The 24,661-nt window shown below is 44.5% G+C and overlaps 1 protein-coding gene across 6 annotated transcripts in view; it reads left to right on the top strand.

The window, feature by feature from the left end:
* The window catches only part of CFAP221 (cilia and flagella associated protein 221), a 90,329-nt gene that overhangs the window by 47,710 nt on the left and 17,958 nt on the right, over positions 1 to 24,661 (top strand). For all 6 annotated transcript variants that reach the window (XR_004913231.2, XM_036079649.2, XM_036079648.2 and 3 more), the window contains 12 exons: positions 1,175 to 1,334; positions 4,494 to 4,614; positions 4,699 to 4,810; positions 5,239 to 5,347; positions 8,217 to 8,304; positions 12,443 to 12,532; positions 13,494 to 13,592; positions 16,887 to 16,992; positions 19,098 to 19,231; positions 20,762 to 20,842; positions 21,420 to 21,527; positions 21,617 to 21,748. Coding sequence is in view for 5 of the 6 variants with exons in the window: in XM_036079649.2 (XP_035935542.2) it covers positions 1,175 to 1,334; positions 4,494 to 4,614; positions 4,699 to 4,810; positions 5,239 to 5,347; positions 8,217 to 8,304; positions 12,443 to 12,532; positions 13,494 to 13,592; positions 16,887 to 16,992; positions 19,098 to 19,231; positions 20,762 to 20,842; positions 21,420 to 21,527; positions 21,617 to 21,748 (1,340 nt within the window). In the remaining variant the exon portion in view is untranslated. The remainder of the gene's footprint in view (positions 1 to 1,174; positions 1,335 to 4,493; positions 4,615 to 4,698; positions 4,811 to 5,238; positions 5,348 to 8,216; positions 8,305 to 12,442; positions 12,533 to 13,493; positions 13,593 to 16,886; positions 16,993 to 19,097; positions 19,232 to 20,761; positions 20,843 to 21,419; positions 21,528 to 21,616; positions 21,749 to 24,661) is intronic.

Raw genomic sequence — 24,661 nt, 5'->3', positions numbered from 1 at the left:
TCCCCAGCTAGAAAGTAAACTCTGTGAGATCTGGGACTTTGTTCTGTTTATCCCTATTCCTCAGGTGCCTAAAATATTGCCTGGCACAGAGTAAGTACTTAGTGAATACTTGGATGGCCGAGTGAAAGGTTCATGTGGTTGAGCATAGAGAACAAGGGAGACAGAGGTACAAGATTCAGAGGAGGGCATAGGTGGGAAGGAGGATACGCCAAGCATTTATGAGGGAATTGTGTAAGGTCTCTTTAGGGACCGTGCAAAGACAAAATGCACAGGGGCATAAGAAATCATCTAGAAGGCAAACCAAAGAGGCTTCAGTGGAAATCAGAGAGAACATTAGCCCTTCTTTTTTTTTTTTTTTTTTTTTTTTTAAAGATTTTATTTATTTATTTGAGACAGAGAGAATGAGAGCACATGAGAGGGGGGAGGGTCAGAGGGAGAAGCAGGCTCCCCGCTGAGCAGGGAGCCCGATGCGGGACTCGATCCAGGGACTCCAGGATCATGACCTGAGCCGAAGGCAGTCGCTTAACCAACTGAGCCACCCAGGCGCCCGAACATTAGCCCTTCTTGTACCTACTACATTGATCCTTCCTCTTTTCCTCCGTCTCGCCCTCCTTTCCTTTCTCCCTTTTATTTTTCTTTTCACATTTGTTGAGCACTTGACCATGTTCCAAGCTCTGTTGGCCCCAGAGATACAAAAGAGGAACAAAGCATGGTGGGATATTTGACTTCAGAGGGAGCAGTGGTCCATCCCAAAGATTTGGAAGGAGAGATTCAAATGACAACAAAATGTAGGGAACTGAATTATTTGGACAGAAACTCGTATGTGTGTTCCTAGCTTTTCTTGTTGCTCCCAGCATTAACACTGACATCTGGTAATTGGCTTAAAGATTATAGTTCTAGGAGTTCGTGTCTGACTCGCTAACGCTGATGGATGTGTATATATTTATATAACTGAGAGCCAAATAATTATTATAAAGAATTAACGTAGCGGTTGGCAAATAAGGTCAATGTAAACATGCCGAAGTTGATTCACATGGATTTAATGAAAAGACTATATAAAGATAATAGAAATACTTGGGCTTACCAGGGGAAGAATGTGTTTGTGTGTGTGTCAACCTCTTTGATGGGGCTTCGCAGGAAAAAGAACCGTGTTGTCTCATTTCCTTCCCCTCAGGAATAATCCCGGCTAATGGGAAGGTGAACGTGACTGTCAAATTCAAACCATTCCAGTATGGGATTGCGCAGATAAAAATGCAGCTGTGGATCTCACAGTTCAACTCTCAGCCATATGAATGTGTCTTCACCGGAACGTGCCATCCCAACATGGCTTTACCGTATGGCTGCTTTAGAATGTCTTTGTTTCTTCCTAAAACTTTGTAAAAAAGATCCGAGCCTCCGTGTCTTCCATTCTGTCTTTCTTTCTTGTAACAGAATGCCATCCAAACCATACTTAAAGTGATGAACTTTCAGAAAATACTCTTTAAAATATAACAATAATGCATAGAATAGCTCTAGGCTTGTAGCAGTATGTTGTTCCTGCCAAGAGGGGAAGAGATGACCAAGAAAAGGTGGATGGAGGGATACTTGCCTTCCCTGATTACTGCTGCTGTGCTGGTTGAGTTTTGACCATATGTATGTATTATATATATGTATATTACATATATGTATATATATGACCATATGTATTACGTTCTTTCAAATTTATTTTTTTTAAGATTGATTTATTTGAGAGAGAGAGAGAGAGTGAATTGCACAAGCGGGAGGGGCAGAGGGAGAGGGAGAGAGAGTCTCAAGCAGACTCCACGCTGAGCACAGAGCCCGATGCGGGGCTCCGTCCCACGACCCCGAGATCACGACCTGAGCCAAAATCAAGAGTCAAATGCTTAACCAACTGCGCCACCCAGGCGCCCCCACTCTTTCAAATGTAAGTCATAGGACAGGAACAGCATAACCGTTTTCAAAAGTTCGATATAACATTCTACTTAGTTACAATTAACTGAGTGCCTGCTCTACGCCATGTCCATTGCAAAGCCCCATGGGACACAGTCCGCACTCTGAGGATGCTCACAGCAGAGGAGCCTGAATCAGTCATGGATCACGAGTGACTTCGACGCAAGGCAAAAATGAGAACGTGCCACATGGGAGGTTTTGTTGGGTTTTTCTTTTTTAAGAATCCTCAGCATTCAAGTCCACGTAAAGGTGTGAAATGGGATTAAGTTTTACTTCATAACAAATTTTTTCCGAACTCCTATTTCTATATGAATGTGAGCTTGTATTTTTATATCCCAATGTACCTGGTTGAAATGATAAGTTTTTCCCAATATGCATGAGTCTTATAAAAGCTAAAGGAAAACTTGTCATGGTATCAATCCTAATCTTGGAAAATCCTTACAGATTTTTGAAAATGATAAAGAAATAGCTGGCTATTCCTTTTCTCCCCTCACACATAGATACACATCACATATTAACCTCATTAGGCATATTAAAAGTAGAGCATATCAAAATATGAACTAACTCCATGACTTATTATATATTTATATCATAATCTTCCTAAAAATTCAAAGCAGCCTAAATCAAGTATGGGATGTTAGTGTGGCCTGCTGAACTCAAATCCTGCAGGTAGTCATAGGAGAAATAAAATCATCCTGGCAATAAACAAGTAGCAGTGGCTATAAATAAAAGACAGTAGTAATTTTTCTGGTATTTTCTGGCCAAGAAAATGCGATTTGCCATGTCACATCATATGCGTGATGTACAAATGACTTTCTTAAAGACATCACTTGAGTGGGATTTTTGCTTCCCACAGACACGTTCTTAAATACACAAGAGCGTTGTATGGAAGAAGCACCATGCAAATGCAGACATCCGCTCTTTCTAAACTATTATGTTTGGATAACCCAGCCGGAGTTTAATATCTTATTTAGTGCACTCTTGATGTTTTCAAGGACTCCCATCTCAAGACCTGCCTGTCTCCCCAGACTGCAGACTAGTACTAGAACATATGAGTTCCACCGTGAAGGAAAAAAATTATCCTGGCCACGGTGTTCTCTGAAAGTGTCACAGGTAGCTTTTTGTTGTTATTTCAGAATACGGTGCTCTACTGACTGAGCCAGCCAGTATTCTACCAGAATACGGTGGAACTTGCTGAAGTTCCACGAGTAACTCCTTATTAAAATGTATCACTTCCTTAGACCCCTTCATTTCTGTTGTCAGCATTAGATCCCTTAAGGAGACTGTTTTGTTTTTTTTTAACACCTTCAAAAATTTTTTGTTGTTCCCCAATATTTATAGCAGAGGTGATGTCAGAGTTCTGATGATATGTGGGTGCTGGACCACCTCTAGCTTCGTAACCCAGTGCCTCCGCCCTGCACGCTACAGTCTGTCAGTCAGTGGGTATCTCACCAAAGGACATGTTCTCTCAGGTCGTTGACCTTTCAGGAGACTCTTCCATAGACGATGTTAAGTTTGAGATTGCTGGCATGTCCCCTGTGTTGTGCAGTGGGATCCGTTCAGTAGGTGTTCAGCAAATGGTTTGTGACCATCAGAATGAATGAATGTTAGTGTATTCATATTTCTGCAATATCATGGACATACATAATCCTGCAAAACTAGTGTTCACATATTCTCACTTAAAGAAATGCTTCATAGCATTGAACATGACATAGTTCTACTACATCCCATAATAAACGACTCCAGGAGCTTCTGTAGGCAGAGTAGTAGCCCTGTCTGTGTGTCCATAAATGTCCAAAAACAGTTTTCAGTTGCAGAAAAGATCTCAAACATTAGTCTGAGTCACTTGGGCATAATCATTCTTTTACTAGGAACATACATCAGTGGAGGAATTTTTTTAAATGTAGTAGATTTAGCTATTGAAAACCAACAGCTGAGAAATGAATCACACTAGACCAGGAGAGCATTTTTCAGCATGTCATATGGTCCACTTGTTATGTTCTTTGAGAAGGTAAGGAAGAGCCACCATTGGTAGACGATTTTGGCATATATGATTATAGTCTGGTATACTAACATTACATTTATTTTAGTAGACCACTGTTTTAGCACACAGATTTATTTTCAGTATAGTTATAGTCATTAAATGGACCGAAAGTCATGATATTATCAGAAGGAACATAAAAATAGGAAACTTGTGGGACAGTAGACCACGTGACTCTTGATCTCAAGGTTGTAAGTTCGAGCCCCATCTCGGGTGTAGAGATTACTTAAAAAGTCTTTAAAAAATAGGAACCTTGGGGCACCTGGGTGGCTCAGTTAAACCTCTGCCTTCGGCTCAAGTCATGATCCCGGCGTCCTGGGATCAAGCCTCGTGTCAGACTCCGTGCTCCACGGGGAGCCTGCTTCTCCCGCTCCCTCTGCCTCCCCTGCTCCCCCACTTGTGCTCTCTCTCTCTGTCAAATAAATAAATAAAATCTTAAAAAAAAGTAGGAACCTTGAGTTGTTGGATTATATAGTAATTTAATATCTGTTTTAAACTATAGATTAGAAGAATTTGAAAGATTAAATGCTCTTTCTAAGAAAGTAGACGTTCCTCCAGGAAAGGCAATGACACACATACTTTTCCAGCGACCGCCACCAAAACGAGAGCCTCCGAAGATTAAGGTAACCTGGACGTTATGCTCAACGTGATAGAAGGAATGATAGAGAAGCAAAATAATGAATTTTCCCTCCTGATTTTGCTCTCAGGAAATTGAATATCAGAACTTGAGATTTCCAGTAGATTTATCGAATCCATTTGCTGTGGCAACTGTTTTAAACCAAGAACCAGGAAAATTGAAGATTAAAGAATTAAGAGAAGGTAACTAGTTGATCCATTGTAAATCAGCCGCTGGCCGAATAGTGAAGAATTATTGCTTGTCACATTTACTATTTATGAACAACAACAGCAAAACTCAGTTAGATGGCTGTTATGTTTTACCATTAGAAATGTGGTTTTCTCCGGGCGCTTGGGTAGCTCAGTCATTAAGCGTCTGCCTTCGGCTCAGGTCATGATCCCAGGGTCCTGGGATCAAGCCCCGCATTGGGGTCCCTGCTCAGTGGGAAGCCTGCTTCTCCCTCTCCCACTCCCCTGGCTTGTGTTCCCTCTCTCACTGTGTCTCTCTCTGTCAAATAAATAAATAAATAAATAAATAAAATCTTAAAAAAAAAAAAAAGAAATGTGGTTTTCTCTCGGCAAATGCTTCTGATTTGATTACTGGCATAATCATTGTTTGCTCTTGCCCTCAGTTTTGGACCAAGGTAATGAGATTTCAAAAACAAGACAGATGAAGGAAGCACTCTTTGAACAGAAAGTCAGACAGGACACTTACGAAGAGATCGAAAATCACCTTAAGTGGTAAATATTGAACAATTATTTATATCAAGGGACAGTACAGTGTTTGTAGTAATGGCTTTTTATACAATGAGACACGATGAAATATAATCGCTTTTTGTGCCCTTTGGAAAGTTTGACTAATCCCTCTTCTCCCCTGGACCTTAGAAGTTTCCACTCGGCATAAATCACTGTGACCAAACCATGCTCTTTCCTAAGTGTGACCAGACAGTGGCAGAACTGGAGTGAACTGTGGGAGACGTCAGGACACTGCTCCCTGCTGGCCACTGCTGTCAGCACCCCGTCTCTCCCTAGGGGCCCTGAATCTCAACACCCTCCCCCCCCCCCCAGCACTCAGCCCCTGTGCCCCCGGCTGTCTGCCCCAGGCGCCTCTCGGGAGCCCAGCAGTGCAGGCTGGGGTGGGAGAGGCTCCGGGTGGAGGTTCCAGAACTCAGCTGTGAGACCTCTGTCTTGTGCTCCTGCAGTCAAAAGGCAGCCCTGTCCCCAGGTTTTTACCGGATCATACCAGAAGTATCCGTGTGCACAGACTCCACTAAAGTAAACTTTAGAAACTCTTGAACCGAGCTAAAAAAGAGACTCTTAGAAAGAGTCTTGGAGAGGCTCCTTGCCCATGCCCCACGCCACACTTCCCGGACAGAGAGAACGAGCGCCGACCTCCGGGCCTTCACAGATGTCCCCCAGCCCGCCACCCTGCTTGCCCAGGGCAGTGTCCTTCATGTCTCACAGAAACAACCTCTCTTTCCACAGCAGCCTCTGTTCCTGGTCTGGCCCTGGTTAGATGGGAAGTGACTTCCAAGTCACTGCAGATCATTTTTTTAAAATACTCTTTTCCCTATTGTAAAAAATGGCCACACTGTCATTGTAGAAAACCCGAAAAAAAATATATTGTTTAAGTGGAGAGAAGGGAAAAAAATCCGCTATAATGCAATGACCACTGCCAACACTGGGGTATTTCCTTCCTTCTGTGCTTTGTAGCACGCCTGAAATCACAACCTCAATTCAGTTTTGAAGATTCTGTCGTTCACTGAATATTTTCTCCCGCCTTTTTTTGTCGAAAGATTTTTTTTTTTAAGATTTTTTATTTATTTATCTGAGAGAGAGAATGGGAGACAGAGAGCATGAGAGGGGGAGGATCAGAGGGAGAAGCAGACTCCCCGCTGAGCAGGGAGTCCGATGCAGGACTCGATCCCGGGACTCCAGGATCATGACCTGAGCCGAAGGCAGTTGCTTAACCAACTGAGCCACCCAGGCGCCCCTGTCGAAAGATTTTTAAACCTGCCAGCAACACCCATATACACTTGACATCGATTCACTAGTTGTTGACATTATGCCACATAAACTTCCCCTGTCTACACACACACACACACACACACACACACACACAGACACACACACACACACACAAAGGCACACTTCACACACACCTGCTTTTGAAGCATTTGAAAGTAAGTTGCAGGCATCACGAAGCTTTGCTCTTAGAGACCTTAGCACGCAGCTCCTAAGGACATTCTCCAACATTAGCATCATCACTTCCAAGAAATCTAGCACTGACACCATACTATTAGAATCACTAGCCTATCTGCAGATTTACCAGATTGTCTCAATAATGTCCTTTCTATCCGGGCTTTTTGTTGGTTTGTTTTCAGAGAAGAAGAATCCAGCATCCAAACAAAGGTCAGACCATTTGTATTTAGCTTCCAGGTCTCTCCAGGCTCTTTCAGTCAAACAGTTCTCCAGACACCCTCTCCCCTTTTAAAATCATAGCTACTATTTATTTTGAACACGTGCCAGGCTCCATGATCGATATATTACATACCAGAGTTTTCAAAACTGTGCTAAAGCTCACAAAGCACAAAATTCACCATGTTAACCATTTTAAAGTGGACAATGCAGAAGTTTTTAGTGTATTCACAGGGTGGTGCAACCGTCACCACCACGCGACTCCAAAACATTTGCATCACTCCGGAAGGAAACCCCAAACCCATTTAGCAGTCACTCCCCATTCCCTGTTCCTTCCCAGCCCTTGGCGACTACCAATCTACTTTATATCTCTATAGATTTGCTGATGCTGAACATTTAAAATAAATGGAATCATACATACGTACGTGGCCTTTTGTAACTGGCTTCTTTCATTTAACACGGTTGAAGGTTCATCTGCATCATAGCATCGATCAAGACTTCATTCCTTTTTATGGCTGCATAAGATTCCATTGTACAGACCTACTACATTTTATTTACCCATTTATCAGTTGACAGACATTTGGGTGGTGTTCACTTTTTGGCCATTGTGAAGAAGGCTGCTGTGAACATTTATATGCGAGCTTCTGTGTGCACACATCTTTTCAGTTCTCTTGGGTACATGCCTAGGAGGGGAATTGCTGGGTCATATGGTAACTCTATGTTTAACTTTTTGAGAAACGGCCAGACTGTCTTCCACAGTGGCTGCACCATTTTATGCTCCCATCAGCAATGTACAAGGGTTCCAGTTGGTCCACATCCTTGGCAGTGCCTGTTATTTTCCTTCCTTATCATCATCATCATCATCATCATCATCATCCTAGTGGGTGTAATGTAGTACATCAGTCATTGTGGTTTATATTCGCATTTCCCTAATGACTACTGATGTTGAGCATCCAGATTTTCTTTTACTCATAAATATTCAGCCTGTGTGGCTAGGAGAGAAGCTTCATTTTGTAGAACACAGTCTCCATCTCAGTTATGTTGCTGTAGTCTCTACAGCTTCTCTCCCCCGTGGCCCTCCTCCAGTGTCTCTGCACCTCCCTTCAGTTGTGGAGAATCTAAGCCACTCCATCCCCCAACGGGCCATGGTATTCCGATGCGTTCTGGAAGCTGTTTTTTTTTTTCTCCCCAGGCAGGTGCACCTTGGTAGAGATCATATGTCTTTTAAATTTAGAAAAGACCTTACTGAAGAGCGGCAAAGAGAAGACGCCAAATATAAGGTCAGAATCAATGCTAATTCGATGATGTTGATTGCACTAAATAGTTTGAATTCCTGCTATATGCAAGATGCCACATCAGAAGAAAGAACACAAAGTTATGTTGGGAGGGGAGGAGCTGATGACAAGTTAATTGCTAACCGTAAATCAAGGCTAGCTGTAGATGTCACAAGAAACCTCTACTAAATATTGTGGGGAGTCAAAGGCCAGAGAGGAGAGAGAGCTCATCTGATTGGAAAGCTTCTTGGAAGACATGGTTGATTTTGGGAAAGGTAGTAAAGAGGACAAAGGCATTCAATTCAGAGGGAGGGGAATGCCTCAAATTCAGGCTGGAGTTCTGGGCGTGAGGTACACCTGTCCCATGATCTGCGGAGCATGAGAGTAAGAGGAACCCAAAGACAGAGACCAGGAGCGATGCCAGAGCCAGAGAAAAGTTCCAAGTCAGAGACGCTCAAGGGTTTGAGCAGAGAGGGGGCCAAACTGGTTGAGGGGAGGTGGCCACAGCTGGGTTGCCAAGGCAGCACCTGTGGATTCAGGGAGGGGTAGAGACGGGAGTGGTGGGACTGTGCCACACCCCTGGGCTCACCATGGCATGTGAGACCTTGTTCCCTGAGGGCAGGTGCAGGGGACACTGGGGACAGGCCCATAGTCACTGAAGCGCAGGACACACGTCAGCCAGAGGAGCTCGGCTTGGGCTTCCTGTCTCAGGGGCTCGGACTTGGTTGGTAGGACTTGCAGAATCATCTCGTGTCATATTAGTCTGCTTGGGCTGCTATAACAAAGTACCAGACTGGGTGGTGTAAGCAACAGAAATGTATTTTCTCACCGTTCTGGCAGCCCAAGATCAAGGTGCATGATCTTCTAAGGGACATGAGGGAATGATCTCTCTTCTTGACTTTTAGACCATCTTTTCCCTGTGTCTTTACCTTCTTTTTTCTCTGTCCAAACTACCTCTTATAAAAGACACCAGTCACATTGGACTAGAGCCCACCTCATTTTAATTTGATTACATCTTCAAAAACTGTATCTTCAAACACAGTCACATTCTGAGCTAACTAGGGGTTAAGATTTCAACATATGAATTTTGGAGGGACATGATTCAACCATAACACATATATTTAAGCTTAGGAGCATGAGCTTCCCATGCTCAGTGGCAGCATTGGGTAGGAGGGATTGGGGAAAAACATGTATCTTGTCAGATATAAATATATTTCTCATATAGAATACATTTCTCTTCCTAGATCTTCTTTCTGATTGGAGCCCAATCAGATATTTGAATAAATTTATCTTGCCTTTCTTTATTTTTTATAAGAGAGACAAAAGAATTAGTAAGCCTTGGCACTTAGGGAAGGCACGTATTAGATGGGCATTGAAATTTAGTTTGATTGTAGTTCTGTTTCTCTGCATTGGATTTTAAAAACAAAATATTGAGTTTTCTGTCCACCCCACAATGGGATGATATTTTCTAACTATTCTAAAGATGAAGGTGACACAGACATGGCACGACCAGGTAGGTCAGTGTGACAGCAAAGTCTGGAATTGCCAGCATTTGGACGCCAGGCAAACCCAACTGTGTATTTGTTTTGCAAGTGTGTTTAACGAGTGCTCTTTGTAAGACTCTGTGCTAGTGAATGAGCCACCGTCCCTGCCCTCAAGAAGGGCACAGTCCAGACGGGGCACAGAAACATTAAGAGAGGATTTAAAATGTGCCAAGTGCAGTGACTGAGGGGAAAGAAAGAGGGAGGATAAAATGGCTCCTAGGGGTCCAGCTGGGGTGTGCGCTGGCGATTTTATTTATTTATTTTTTTTAAGAGTTTGTTTATTTATCTGACAGAGAGAGAGAAAGAGCACAAGCAGGGGGAACGGCAGGCAGAGGGAGAAGCAGACTCCCTGCTGAACAGGGAGCCCGATGTGGGGCTCGATCCCAGGACCAGGGGATCATGACCTGAGCCAAAGGCAGACGCTTAATGACTGACCCACCCGGGCGCCCCCATGCTGGTGATTTTAAATGAGATCCCAAATACCAACGAAGGGGGAAGATGAAAAGTTCAACTTGGGACATGTTACATCTGGGGGGCTGGAGGGCATCCAGGTGGCGGCTGCAGGAACAAGTGTACCTCAGCAGAGAGGTAGAGAGTAGAGCACAGAATAGCGCCGTGACCTGGGGAAAGTAAAAGGCATGAGAAGCCGGTAGCTCAAGGTGGGAAAGCCAGAGAACCTCATGATCTGAGGGGAGAGCAGCAGATAGCGAAGGAGACAGAAGGGAAATGGTCAGGGAGGTCAGGAGAACTGGACTACACTAAAAAAGCAGATGGGGAGGGATCCAGGTTGGCTGGGCCTGAGAAGTACAGGGTGTGTTTGGCCACTTGGAAGCCCTTGTTTGCCTTAGCGATAGCAATCCCAGGAGAGAGGTGGAGGTAAAAAGCCAAATGGCCAATGGCTCGAGGAATGCAGGGAAGTGAGTAGCTGGTTTCCTGAGAAGTTGAGATGACCAGGGGGTAAGAGTCAGAGCATGGACCATTAGAAGGGGATGAGGTGTCAAGGAGGGGGTTTCTAAGTTGGAAAACTCGAGAGCACTTGTGCTCTCAAGGCAAAGGGCAGTCGCAAAGGAAAGGGCTGAAGAAGTTTGGGAAGACACCATGGTCGGAAGGGAAGATTGACCCTGAATAGGAGGAAGGACCATGGTGTTGTCAGGCTCACATTGCAGAGAGGGGGCCGTTGAAGGCTGCAGGTGGCCTTGTCCTTCCAGGTGCCCCTGGAGGCCAGGCCAGCTGCAGAGAGAGCCATGAGCAGGGACTAGAGAGAGGACTGCAGAGAGGAGCAAGCAGTCACAAGGGTACCCAAGGGCAGCAGAAACGGAGTGGTCACGTCCTTAACATCACTCACTGGGCCCCTGAGCCCCAGTACAGGTGGACCACAAGTGTTGCAGAGACCCTATTCTGTGTGTCTGCGAGATCTCATCAGGCAGCTGAATCCTGGCAGGTGACCCAGTGGCAAGGAACACCCGGAGGCCCAGGCCATGTGGCAGAAAGCTGAGAAAAAAGAGCTGGGGAGGGGGGAGCGGAAGAGGGAGTGGGAGTTATAGCAGGATGATGGGAGATGGTTGTTGATAGTAAATTCCCAAACATTCATCATAAATAGAGTATTGATAAATATATAAGACCTCGCCCTCCTCTCTCTTCCAGCTAACAACCTATTTGCCAATCCCTTCTTTAAGGTGCTTTATTTCATTTTATTTTATTTTTAGTGGTGGAGGTCTGGGTCTCTCCCCACAAAATCTGTCTTTTGAGCTAAGGTCCACAGTCTCAGACTCAGCTCCCTGATATGTGCAAATCAGAGCTAGACAGCTCACCACCTGGTGACAATCGTACAACTCTCTTGTTTCTCTTGTTAATGTGGTGATTCGAATAGATTGCTTCCAGTTAAGTCTTTAAAAATGATTGCAAACAGCGTACATACAAGCCAAGCTAGATTTGGAAGTAATTTAACAAGTAATAAAAACCACAGATAGGTAAAAACTAACAAGCTTTTGCAGTGGACACAGCTCCTTTTTCCATGGAGTCAGGTGTATGCAGACACCAATCAAGCCCAGCCAGCCAGCCTTCCGGGGGGAGTGTCCCATGGCTCCTGGGGAATAGGACAGACAGCTCCAGGGCCCCGGGGATGGGGAGCAGCCTGGAGGAGGACACTTACTCCAGGGAAGGGGCAGATCCCAATTCACCTGCACCACCCAGGAGAGGGGAGGAATTATGCACCTTTGTTAAACCCCATACTGGGATAATCAGCTCCAAGGAGCTTGAAACTTTAAGTTTCTTTCTAAACGAAATCTCTGCACTCCCATGGTTACACAGTTTCTTAAAATCCTTCCTGTGAGTTTTAAATGCTTTGAAAATGATTTCCCAGAGCCATGTCCCCTGGAGATGAAAATAAAGTTCTGGGTCTGCTCCGCTGTTACAACCCCCTATGTTTGAACAGTGAGTGTAATTATAATGGTCACTTTGACCCTCTGTCACCCACTCCCAACCAAACCTCACGTCTCGGTGTTACTGATCCTTTGATGGGTTTCTGTCAGTTTTAAAGAGATATACAGTTATGTGTATTTGTATTCAATTTTAATATTTTTGGTGATTAAAAAACCCAGCTAGATAGAGGAGATCCTGTTTTGGATGAGGAATTTCAGCGCATCAAGACAGAAGTCAACCAGAAACGGGTTGTTCACAATCTAGAAGAAGTAGGTAACTTTCCTTTATTTGGGAGCTAATTATCAGCAGCCCTTTATATTTTTATTTTTAAAACACTAAACAATTTTATAGAAATGTTTTTTCTATAGATATGTTTTTCTAGAGATATTTACTAAGTTTTAATTTACATTTACATTTTAATTTATATTTTTGGAGTGTTTTTTTCACTATATATTTGCAAGTGAAACATCAAAAATCATAATTAATGTTTCCCTTGAAATCAACAGCATTAAATTCTTTGGCTCCTGGAAACCCCTCTACTTTCTCCTTCCTAGTCTCCTTTTTTTGTTTCCCTCTGCTCTCCAAGCCTCTGTCTGCAGAGGGTCCTGGGCCTCTGTTCCTTGCCCCCTGCCCTTGGTGGGAAGGATACACGACAGGAGGCCAGAAGCCAGAGTCCTGGTCCCAGCTCTCTCACAAATTTGGGACCTGGGAAAAGCCCTCTTAGCCTCTGTGCCTCAGTCTCCTCAAACATAAAATGGGGACAGTGGCCCCCTCACCTGAGCGTCCTCTGTCATGTGATAGTGTCTAAAACCCCAATTTTTAATCGTGACAATGAGAAAATTTGAGAGAGTGAGAGAGAGCACAAGAATGGGGAGAGGGGCAGAGGGAGAAGCAGATTCCTCGCTGAGCGGGGAGCCTGATGTGAGGCTCGATCCCAGGACCCTGGGATCATGACCTGAGCTGAAGGCAGATGCTTAACCGACTGAGCCACCCAGGCACCCCTACACTGTCAATTTCTTAAAACCCAAATCTCAAATCCCACTTTTAGCCCCCAACCCAAGAAGTATTCCCTATACTGCTATGTACTCTAAAAGTGTGGAATAAACGCTCGTTCCATGGCAGAACAAATCATCACTTGATTTAGGATCAAACTCAAAAACATTTTTATTAAATGCTCCTACCTGGAGTTAAAATTTAAATCTAAGATGTGCCTATGTTCTGTTTTCACAGAAAATCAAGGAATTCCATCCTAATTTTGATCCACTCATTAATAATACCTGGGCCAACAGGTTCAGGGCACAAAAGCGCTTTCAACAAGCCGCTCGCAAGGTAAGTCCCAGCACCAAACAGAAATTTTAATTCGTTTAGTCCTCAGCACAAGAAAATCGAACAATGAGGTTCTTTTTATAAACAGTTTTATTGAGATATAATTCATTTACCATAAAATTCACTATTGTAAAGTATACAGTTTGGTGGTTTTTAATGTATTTACAGAGTTCTGCAGCCATCACCACGATCTAACTTTAGAACATTTAAAAAAATTTTATTGAAGTGTAGTTAGCATACAATGTTATAGGAGTTTCAGGTGTAAGACATAGCGATTCCATGATTAATTTTAGAACATTTTTTATCACTGCAAAGAGAAACCTGGTTCCCATTAACGGCCTCTCTCCATACCCCAGTCCCTGGCAACCACTGATTGGCTTTCTGTCTCTATGGATTCACCCTTTCTGGACATTTCATAAACATGGTATCATAGGGCACATGGCCTTTTGTAACTGGCTCTTTCACTCCTTCGCTCAGCTAGCTTTCAAGGTTCATCCATGTACTGTACCAGTACTTCATTTCCTTTTATGGATGGATACTATCCCATCATCCCATTGTGTAGATATGCCATATTGTATCCATTCATCAGCTGAAACATTTGTGTTGTTCTCGCTTTTCGGCCATTATGAATAATAATGTTATGAACATTCGTGTACACGTTTGTGGACATGTGTTTTCAATTCTCTTGGGTATATACCTAAGACTAGAATTGCTGGGTCCTGTGGTAACTCTAGAACAATTGGATTTTGATCAGTTACTTCTAGAGAGAACAATTGAGAATTCCTGTGGGATCTTATCTCATCCAGGCATATGGCTTTCCCTTCAAGACGTGTCATCTCACTCCTGTGGCTTTTTCACCCTCATGTTGGCTTTCCACCCAGCTCCTTAGAGCCTCCAATGGCTTCCTATGATCAGGATAAAAAATAAAGGGTGTCAAGTGACTCCCTGTTCTAGCGGCCGCCATACCTCTCTAGCTTAGTGCCCCCACTCCCCAGTTCCATCTTCTGTATTGTCCCAGTCCTCATCTCCCAAACACACCAACCCATTCCCTACTACAAACCTCCTCACCCTTCAACTGAGAAGACATTCCATTTCCCCTCCATCTGTGCATACTTGTCCTTTGGGCCAACGTAAGCCTATTTTTTCTTCAAGAACTAGACCAAGCATTAGCACTGAGCCATCTCCGTGGGGCCTCTTGCATCTTATGCTGCCTGTAGGTCTCTTGTCCCAGCCACTGGAGTGTGGCCGCCTCACGGAGGAGAGCCGTACCTCAAGCAGGGCAGAGCAGTGGCTGAGACCTGGACTCTGGAGCCAGGCTGCCTGCCCCTAATTCTTTTTTTTTTTTTTTTTTTAAATGGGTGTGTGAGCAGTGGGGAGGAACAGAGGGAGAGAAAGAAGCAGACTCCCCGCTGAGCAGGGAGCCCGATGCGGGGCTTGATCCCAGGACCCTGGGATCATGATCTGAGCCCAAGGCAGACGTTTCACCGACTGAGCCACCCAGGCAACCCTGCCCCTAAGTCTTGATGCCACTTATGAGCTTTCTGATCTTGGACAAGTTATATACCCTCTGTTAGTTTCCTCCTCCGTAACTGAGGATCACAGTAAGACCTGTCCCGGAGTTGTTGTGAAGATTAACTGGGCGAATATGTATAAGGGACTCGAGAAGTTTATGTTACAGGTTATCCATCGAGCAGTGTTTTCAGTCTGGACTGGGGACAGTCCAGGGGGAGAGAGGCAGAACTCGCTGATCGGTGACCTGCGACCAACCTCCAGGGCCCTGGGGGACCCTGTCCCCGCCGAGGCTCTGTCTGGGTGGGCTGCTATGTTCAGAACAGAGGTGGCCACAAGATGCTCAGCGTGGGGAAGAAAGTGGTGGAAAGAGGCAGCGCGAAGCTGTGCTCCGAGGGAGGAGGGCACAGCTGTTGACAATGGGCCAACAGCAGCGAGACTGGCCACTTTTTTTCCCTACAAGTGGGACCACCTGGCCTTTCTGGGCTGAGCCCTCCAGTGTGAAAAAAGCATTGTCAGCTGTTATGTGCTTTGCACTGAGCGATGGCTCAGTCTTTCCCTCACTCCCCAGCAAGACTGTCAGATCAAGGTGCAGATGCATCCCCAGCCTGATGACTTCCTGTCATCTCCCCAGCTCAGCCACAGCCCCGTCACCCCCCCCCCCCACCCCGCCTGGACCAGTGCAAGTCTCCCTGCCCTCCCTGCTTCCAGGCCCCCATGGCAGCCAGAGCAGTATTCCCAAAGCTGGAAGGCAATGATACCCCTCCCCTGGTAAGCCCCTCCGAAGGCTTCCCATTGCAATTGGATGAAGCGCACAACTTTTTTCACTCTGGACTTCTCTCTGTCCCTTAAACATGTCTCATCTGTTCCTGAAGCGGGATCTTCATCCTTGCTGGTTCCTCTGCTCTGAATTCTCTTCCCCGGATCATTCTCTCCTCATCATTCCAGTTTTAGATCAAACCTCACCTCCTCAGTGAGGTCTTCTGTCATTACCCTTGCAACAGTGGCCAGATCACCCCCTTTCCCAGCCTCCCCACCCCCGTCATGCCCTCGTGCATTTACTCTCTTTTATTTTCTTCATGATATTTATCTTGTTGATTCATTTAAATGTTTATTGTAACCACCCCCCCAACACACACACACACACACACACTTAGAACGTCGGTTCGGTGCCCGCAGGAACAACTCTGTTATGCCTTAAACAGAACAGGCCACAGCATTGGCACTTCGTACTATTTATTTGTTAAATGAGAGCCCCTTACGGGATGGAAAGGGGTATTCATCATGGACGAAATGGTCCCTTCGGCCACAGCTTTGAGCACAGGTACCAGTCCCCTCCAGTAGCACGCGCTCCGAACGCAAAGCACAGTGGTATACAGTTAACACTGCCCATAATCCACAGCCCGAGTCCTACAGAACCATCCGTTTATTTGGTCCCTCCACTCTGAAAATAACACGGCGGGAGCATTGCTATTCAGATACACTGAAAAGAAGCAATGTGGAACTAGTCATTTTTTCCACTCTGGAAATAGAAAAACAGGGCTCATAAATTGGGCGGAACAAGGCCAGATGACAACTTGGTCTTTTTTTGTATTCAGGCAAGTCAACATGGCCGAGACCTTGAAGTCCCCGTGGCCTCCATCTAGGGCAGCGGGCCATGGTCCCTGTGCATTCTGACTTAGAGCGGGGGCCTCAGCCCTTAGCCGTGGTTGGGGAAAGGGAATCAAGTTGAATGCCAAAATGAGCATGTACCAATGAATACTTGGAAATCATCCCTTCTAATTCCAGGTCATGGTTCATCGAAGGTTAATCAGTATGCTGACTGCTATTCATAACATGGACAAGGAGACCATAAGCAGAAAGCTGAGCCAAGGAAGACAGTCAATAATAACAGGTAGAGCACATCTGCCAAGTGCAGCAAAGTTTCGACCCTAAGTCCTCTGAGCATGACTTTCCTGTATAAGGAGGTTAGCTGTGTAGAGGTAAAATATTTTCGTAAATCACATCCATTAGGTTTTTTGTTTGTTTGTTTGTTGTTATGGCCACTGTAACGAATCACCACAAACTTAAAGGCTTTAAACAACACAAATGTGTTGTCTCACATTGCCGGAGGTCAGAAGTCTAAAAACAAAGGTGTCAACAGGGCTGGCTTCTTCTGGAGGCCCCAGCGGAGAAGTCTGTTCCGGGCCTTTCCAGCTTCTAGAGGTCCCTTCCTCACATCACTCTGCCCCCTGCTTGAGTTGTCACATCGCTGCCTCTAACTTTGGCCCTCCTGCCTCCTCCTCACATGGATCCTGTGAAAACATTGCGCCCACCTGGACTACCCAGGACACTCTCCCTATCTCCAGATCCTTAACTTAATCATACCGGCAAAGTCCCTTTCTTTGGTCATGGAAGGTGACAGAATCACAGCTATCAGGGACAGAATGTGGGCATCTTTGGGGGTGCACCATCAGGAGGCCTACCCAGACCATAAATCAGACCTCCAGGCCAGGTTTGGCTGAAATGCCTGCCCAACTGATAGTTAGCCAGCCCGGCTGACCCAGCCAAGTTGTGACAGCTGTGGAGGTTGGCCGTGGTTTGACCCCTTGTTTTGTGCCCTCGGTTCTCTCTGGTCACCAGAGAGACTAGGATGGTCAACATTCATACTTGTTGACTCACCGGCTACATCTTGTGTTGTCACAATCTAGCATTTGCACATAAAGCTTTTTTTTTTTTTTTTTTAAGTAGACTCCATGCCCAGCATGGAGCCCAACACAGGGCTTGAACTCACGACCCTGAGATCAAGAGTTGGCCGCTCAATGGACTGAGCCACCCAGGCGCCCCGCACATAAAGCTTTTTATCTCATATGATCTTTGCTACTTAAAGGAATTCCAGTCCTCGGATGCCTGGGTTGGCTGGGCTGTTGGAGGCACACCCTCAGTGGCTTTTGGGCTCCCATCTCCCATCTTCTCTGCGCCACGGCTCATATGTAGACCCACAGGCAGGTCCCAATCCTTCCAAACCCTGCCTGCCCTCCCTAGCCTGAGCCCCAAGCCTGGCTCTTCATTCTTCCTCTCCTTCAAGATCTAGATGGGTGGTTTGGTTTTGTTTTGTTTTTCAAAGCATTTTATTGCATTTTAATCCTTTTTTTCCCTCTTTTTGGCCTGATCCAGTGCTGTTTATTGAGTCCATCATCAGAGGCAAGAAAAGACTTGCCATTCATTCCAAAAAGGGGTGGGCTGGGCTTCACCACAGGAGGGTGTACCAAAGGGGTGGCCTGGCGGACAGCAGGTGCAGGGCTTGGAGTCCCGCAGAGGACAAGCAGCCTGTGCAGCCCTTCCCTGTGGACACACCCGACAGCCGCTGGGCATGGCGTCCAGCAGGACCCTGTCCCTCCTCACAGATAGCGCCCCCAAACTACGGCTGGGGCACAAGACCCACAAGGCCCCAAGGGAAGAAGGAGCTCTGGTGTCCCAGGCTCAGGCCCTGAGTACCTGCTCCTTGTCTTCCTCCCCTTCAAGATCCAGATGGGTATTTTGTTTTTCATAACCTTTTTATCTGCTCTTTAATTATGCTTTTAAAAAAATCCCTCCTATGTTATTCTTACGTCCGGTATTGATGTTTCTAATGAAGAAACGCTTGTTTAAAATATTGTAAAATTTATCTGTGAATCATGTATGGACCCCTGTAAAATGTCTTCATGTGCTTTTTTTTTTAATGTAATCTTTTTCTTTACAGACAAGGACAAAGAATATTCATTAGAGATCCTTTCATCCTAATGAATTGTAGTTTTTTTGGAAGTAAAAAATAAATCTTTAAAAACTGGAGAAGGGGTGGGATAAAGAACAAAAGAAAACTAGAAATGGGACCGGATGCATACACACATATATATTCCTTCCAAGATGGCGTGTGGCAAGTGCCCACTGATTGGTGTATGGCAAATATGAAACTAAAGATGGTGGTTTCACATAAAAATACTCCAAGAACACCCCAAAAGTGCTCTTTTGTTCCCATAGACAAGAATGCCTCCAGATTCCTCCTGGCTCGGATCAGTCAAGATGATTATTCCAGCCGGTTCTCTGTATCGCCCAAGGAAGTGCTGCCCTTCGCCTTCCCGTCCTACAGTCCTCCTCAGAGCTCCAACGAGTTGGTGGGTGATGTCAGGCTGTGGGGTGGGGACTGGGCACAATCAGATGGTTGTTAGGTGGAATCCATGGGAAGACCTACCTCAGTCTCTGTTCCTTTGCTTCCTCCTGAGAGGCTCTCTGGACACCTGTGCCCAGGGACTTGTGATCAATGGGAAACCAGAAATCATCTACTGCCACCTGCCTGGCACCTGATTCACCTGTGCCGAGCTCCCTGGTAACCTGGGCTGGTGCTTTCCAGCCTGGAACCCAACAAGAGCCCCTCCTGACAGCCCAGGAATAGGGCCTGAGAGCAAAGGGGCAGATGGAGAATCCGAGAGGGCCTGGCCTAGGGAGGCGGGCTCTGCTCAGCTGGGCCCTTCTGCTTTATGGGCAAATGGAGAGGCCAGAGAAGGGTGGCCCCAGGATCTAATACTCTAACCCATGAGACTCACAGTTCTCTCTCTCTGGCAAGAGGTATGACAGTTCAGTTTCTTGCCTTCTGGGCACAGTGATGCGTTAAAATAAAAATAAGGGGCACCTGGGTGGCTCAGTCGGTTCAGCGTCTGACTCCTGATTTTGGTTTGGGTCGTGATCTCAGGGTTGTGAGATCGAGCTCCATGTTGGGCTACACGCTGGGCGTGGAGCCTGCTTAGTATTCCTCTCTCCCTCTCTCTCTGCCCTTCCCCCCTCCCCCCAGCTCACACTCACTTCTCTCTCTTTCTCTATAAAAATAATAGCTAACTCTTACCATGAGTTAGGCAGTGCCTGAAGTGTTTCACTTGCATGAGTGCATTTACTCTTCGACAAATCTATGTGATAGGCTTATCATCTTATAGATGAGGAAGGAACTGAGACACAAGGTCACATGGCTGGTAATAAAAGGTTGCCTAAGCTCATGTAGTTAGCAATAAAAAGCATGTTTAAATTGATGTTGAAAGCACGCATGCAAATTAATTTTTTAGTTTCAAAGAATAAACTTGCCGTGCACATCCTACATTATATGTTACACATTGCAAGTTAATCTACTCAAGAATCACAGGACCAACTTTAGAGTTGTTATGTGCGGGGCGCCTGGGTGGCTCAGTCCGTTGAGCGGCCAACTCTAAAGTCGGTCCTTTAGAAATTCCACGTGTTTTCTGCATTAGATCATCAAATGACTTAAGAGATCAGACTATGTTGTTCCTAGGGAATAATAAATCTGTGATTTTCAAGCATTGATAAACACAATTAACGGGGTGGAGGGGCACCTGGGTAGCTCAGTCGGTTAAGCGTCCCGACTCTTGGTTTTGGCTCAGGTCATGATCTCAGGGTCATGAGATTGAGCACCGCATGGGGATTCTGGGTGGCACATGGCAGCACCCACAACTGTAGAAAATAAAAAAGGATCCCATACACTACGAGCCAAGGAGGAGAGGTTGGCCAGGGCCTCCATGCCCCACACATCGGGTAGAACTGAGGTCACGGGAAGGTTACGGAATGTGTGACAGCAGAAGCACAGCGACTTCTGCTCAGCGTTGATCGTGTGTCACTGTTTTTGAATTTCCACATTTTAGGCTCCTGATGGCCTTGGACTGGTTCCAATTAAACCTTCAGAAACTCAAATCAAGCAGAGTTTTTCCTTCTTCAGTCTGCAGGTCAGACCCATCATACGGTGTTCATTAATGGGTTTCTCATGAAGTGAACAAAATATTCTTGAACTTGAATTGTACCATTTTATTAATTTTGTTCTGTTGAACATTATACACCATAGCATACTGTGTATATTTTTCTGCTGTTATTTTATGGTACGTGCGAGGTATAACATACGTGGTTTCTGGAGACCAGGACCTTTACTCTGTGGATGTACGATATAGTATGCATACACGAAGCTACCTGAACTACATATATTAGAAACTTTAAGAGAAAACACAAGATGAAGTAAGCAAAAGTTAGTTGGCCTTCCTTGACGTATATAGCCACTCCTGGTTTTGAAAATATAAATATTTCAAATCCACAAACCAGTGTTCAGTGTATTTCTACAGGTAGGCCCTGTGGTAGAGGACAGTAATTGCAGATGCCCAACATGTGTACGGGGACCCAGAGCAGGGACCCAGAGCAGGGCTGGGACTTTTACCATCAGGCAACTCAAAAGTACGGTTTTTGAGAATTAGATCCCATTAATTGGTGACGGCTGTTTAAGAACATTCAATCGGTTGTCTTCTTTGACCTCAGGTTCCTCAACTGTACAAAATTAAAGGATATCAGCCATTCTGTGTCCAGAAGTCGTCAACAAGCTACAAACCTCAAAAGCTTGCTCGAGCTCTGAAGCAAGGGGCTGAGGTAGCACATCCCCACCTTTAAGAACTGCTCTCGCGTTTCCCCTCTTTGTCCTGGCATCAGGGCTAACACACCTCTTGGTCCCTTCCTAGGACGAAGCCACCATCATAACTCTGCCCAAGCAGGACGCCACACCTCAGCTCCCTGGCAAGACCGCAGTCTTGGGCATGAAACCACCTGAGGCCTTAGCCGTGTCTCCAAATTATGACCCGCTTTATATTTTTGTAAGTGACAACTGGCAGAAGTCTCATGTTCTATGTGCCTCTATTTCAAGACTTACTTTATGAAAAAACAGAAGCATTAGTTAGGAATATTTTTCCGTCTTTGGAGTTACAAGCGTTAAATGGTATCTCACCTTGGAAGTTGCTTACCAGCATTTATCATTTGGAGAATATCAGCGCTTCTGTCTTTTTGACAATTCCGGCATTTATTTATGTTTATGACAATAGCTTTATGGTCCTTTCTAATTTCATATAATTATATATATGATATATATGTGTGTGTGTGTGTATATACATACATATATGTGTGTGTGTATACATCTGAAGCTATCTGAACTACATATATTCGAAACTTTAATGTATATTAATTTAATTACAATTTTATACAATATATAATATTGTATATTTATGTTTATATAATATATAATAATTATATTAATTTTAATTTGTGTGGAGAAAGAGAGAATGTGTTAAAAAAAGAAGAAAAAAAAAAAAAGAAAATACAACAGAAAGAGAAAGTAAAGCAGCCCAAACCTCATCAGTCAGAGCTTTATTGATTCCTTATTCCATCCTTGGGCAGCGCATCCCTTCCCTACTTATAACTCTGCCTCCCAGATTTCTCTGTTCCACTTTGTTCCTGTAGCCACACTTAATTAACTTCCCTGAAGCACATCCTAACCATGCTACTGTCCGGCTCCACATTCTTCACTGACTCCCCATTTTCTTCCAAATTAAGTCCAAGCGTATGTGAGGCCAACAACATAACCACCCGCCTTCTCTGCACCCCTGCATAAGTCTCTGCCAAACTTTGTGCACTTTCCTCCTTCCCTAGGCCTTCATTTATGCCAATCTGCCCTCATGGGGTCCCCACTCCTACCCTTATATTTCCTGCTACCCAAGTCCTAGATGAATGAAACCCAGACAGGACATCTGATGAGGTTCTATGTAACAGTGGGATCATCAGTGAAATGCCACAGTAGTTGCCCAAGTTATGGTTGACGTTTTTAAAGACGGACACACACATACACACAATTAAGAAGAACCTTAGATACTAGTTGAGAAAGTCTCCTTTTGAGAATCTCCAAATGAGAATCTGTATCTCTAACGTGAGCAGAGATGCTGATGGTCACACCCAAGGTCTCTCGGCCAGTCAGTGGGAGAGCTACGACCTACGAGCTAGAGCTATGACAGAAAGCTGCCTGTTTCCTGGTTGTTTGCCTCAGGGACTCTTCCTCTGAATTGTGCTGCTTTCCTATTGAGATCTTTGGTGTTTGCTTTGGCCATTATGGGGCATTTTCTCATAATTCTCCTTGGCTGAGAGGAGTGGTCCTTGGAGACTCAGAATCTTGGAGCTGGGATAACCTCACAGGATGTTTAATTCAGTGCTTTTCAAACTTCATTTAGTGCCAGAGCCCTCAAATCAGCTGAAACTTGACATAAAAAGTCAATATGTAAAATACCTAGAGTCTTACTTACTTGCTGGGATGGCAGTGGGTAGGGAGCTCTCCTGAGGAGGGTGTCCCTGAAAAACTGTGGGGTACCCCACAGCAAGGTTTGAAAAACACTCTTCAATCTCTTAACCCCCCAGATTCACCATTACTATCCCCTCCCCATTTTAAAAGTGAGGAAACTGGTCTAGAGGAATTATAGGAATTTTCCAGAGTCACACTCAAACTTCCTTGGAAAATATCAGTAGTTATTTATTAATTCATTAATTCCACAAACACTTAGAGCATGCCTTAGGTTAGGAACCTAAGGTTAGGGGCAGTTCATCAAGGGACACAACAATTCCAAATATTTATCCACCTAATAGTTTCAAAATACATGAAACAAAAACTAATTGAACGGCAAAGGAAAAAAAAAACAACAGGCAAATCCACAATAATAGTTGGTGATTTCAACACCTCCCTCTCAATAATTGATAGAACAAATAAATAGAAAATCAGTAAGGATATAAAAGATTTAAATACCATTATCAATCAACTTGACCTAATTGTCATTGCTAGAACACTCTATCAAAAACAATAGAATGAAGGTTCTCTTTAAGTATATATAGGTTTGTCAAGATAGGCCATATTTGGGGCCATAAAACAAGGCTCAATAAAATTGAAAATATTCAGATCAGATGAAGTATTTTTTCTGACTTTGAAGAAATTTAATCAGAAATGAATAGCATAAAGATATCTAGAAAATCCCCCCCCCCAAATTTGGAAGCTGAATTAAATACTTTAAAACAGCCTATAGTCCAAGGAAGAAATCAAAAGAAAAATTGGAAAGTGTTTTTAACTTAATGAAAATGAAAGCACAAAAAATTTTGTGGGAAATTTATAATGCTATACACCTACAGTAGAAAGTAAGGGTGGGACTTAATGTCCTCAGCTACCCCTTTGAACTCAAAAAAGAAGAGCAGATAAATCCAAACTAAGCAGAGAAGAGAAATAATAAAGATTAGATTGAAAACCAATAAAATAAAAAAAAGAAAAACAATAGAGAAAAACTGTTTTTTTGAGAAACATCAATAAAATGGATAAACCTGCTCTAACTGATTGGGGGGGGAAGGTAAAAGACATGAATTACCTATATCAGTATTGAGAGAGGTACCATCACTACAGATTCTACAGATATCAAAAAGATAATAAGTGGGCACCTGGGTGGCTCAGTCAGTTAAGCGTCTGCCTTCAGCTCAGGTCATGATCCCATAGTGCTGGGATCGAGCCCCCGTCAGGCTCCCTGCTCAGCAGGGAGTCTGCTTCTCCCTCTCCCTCTGCTGCTTCCCCTGGCTCATGCTCTCTCTCTCTCTCTCTCCCTTAAATAAATAAATAAATTTTTAAAAAAAGATAATAAGTTAATATTATGAAAAACTTTATGCCAGTAAGTTCAACAAGTTAAATGGACAAATTCCTTAACAGGCACAAA

This window comes from Halichoerus grypus, chromosome 4 (genome assembly GCF_964656455.1).
Source record: "Halichoerus grypus chromosome 4, mHalGry1.hap1.1, whole genome shotgun sequence".
NCBI classification, from domain to species: domain Eukaryota; kingdom Metazoa; phylum Chordata; class Mammalia; order Carnivora; family Phocidae; genus Halichoerus; species Halichoerus grypus.
The sequence above is the reverse complement of the archived record's forward strand: the minus strand, read 5'-3'. Positions and strand labels throughout refer to the sequence as shown.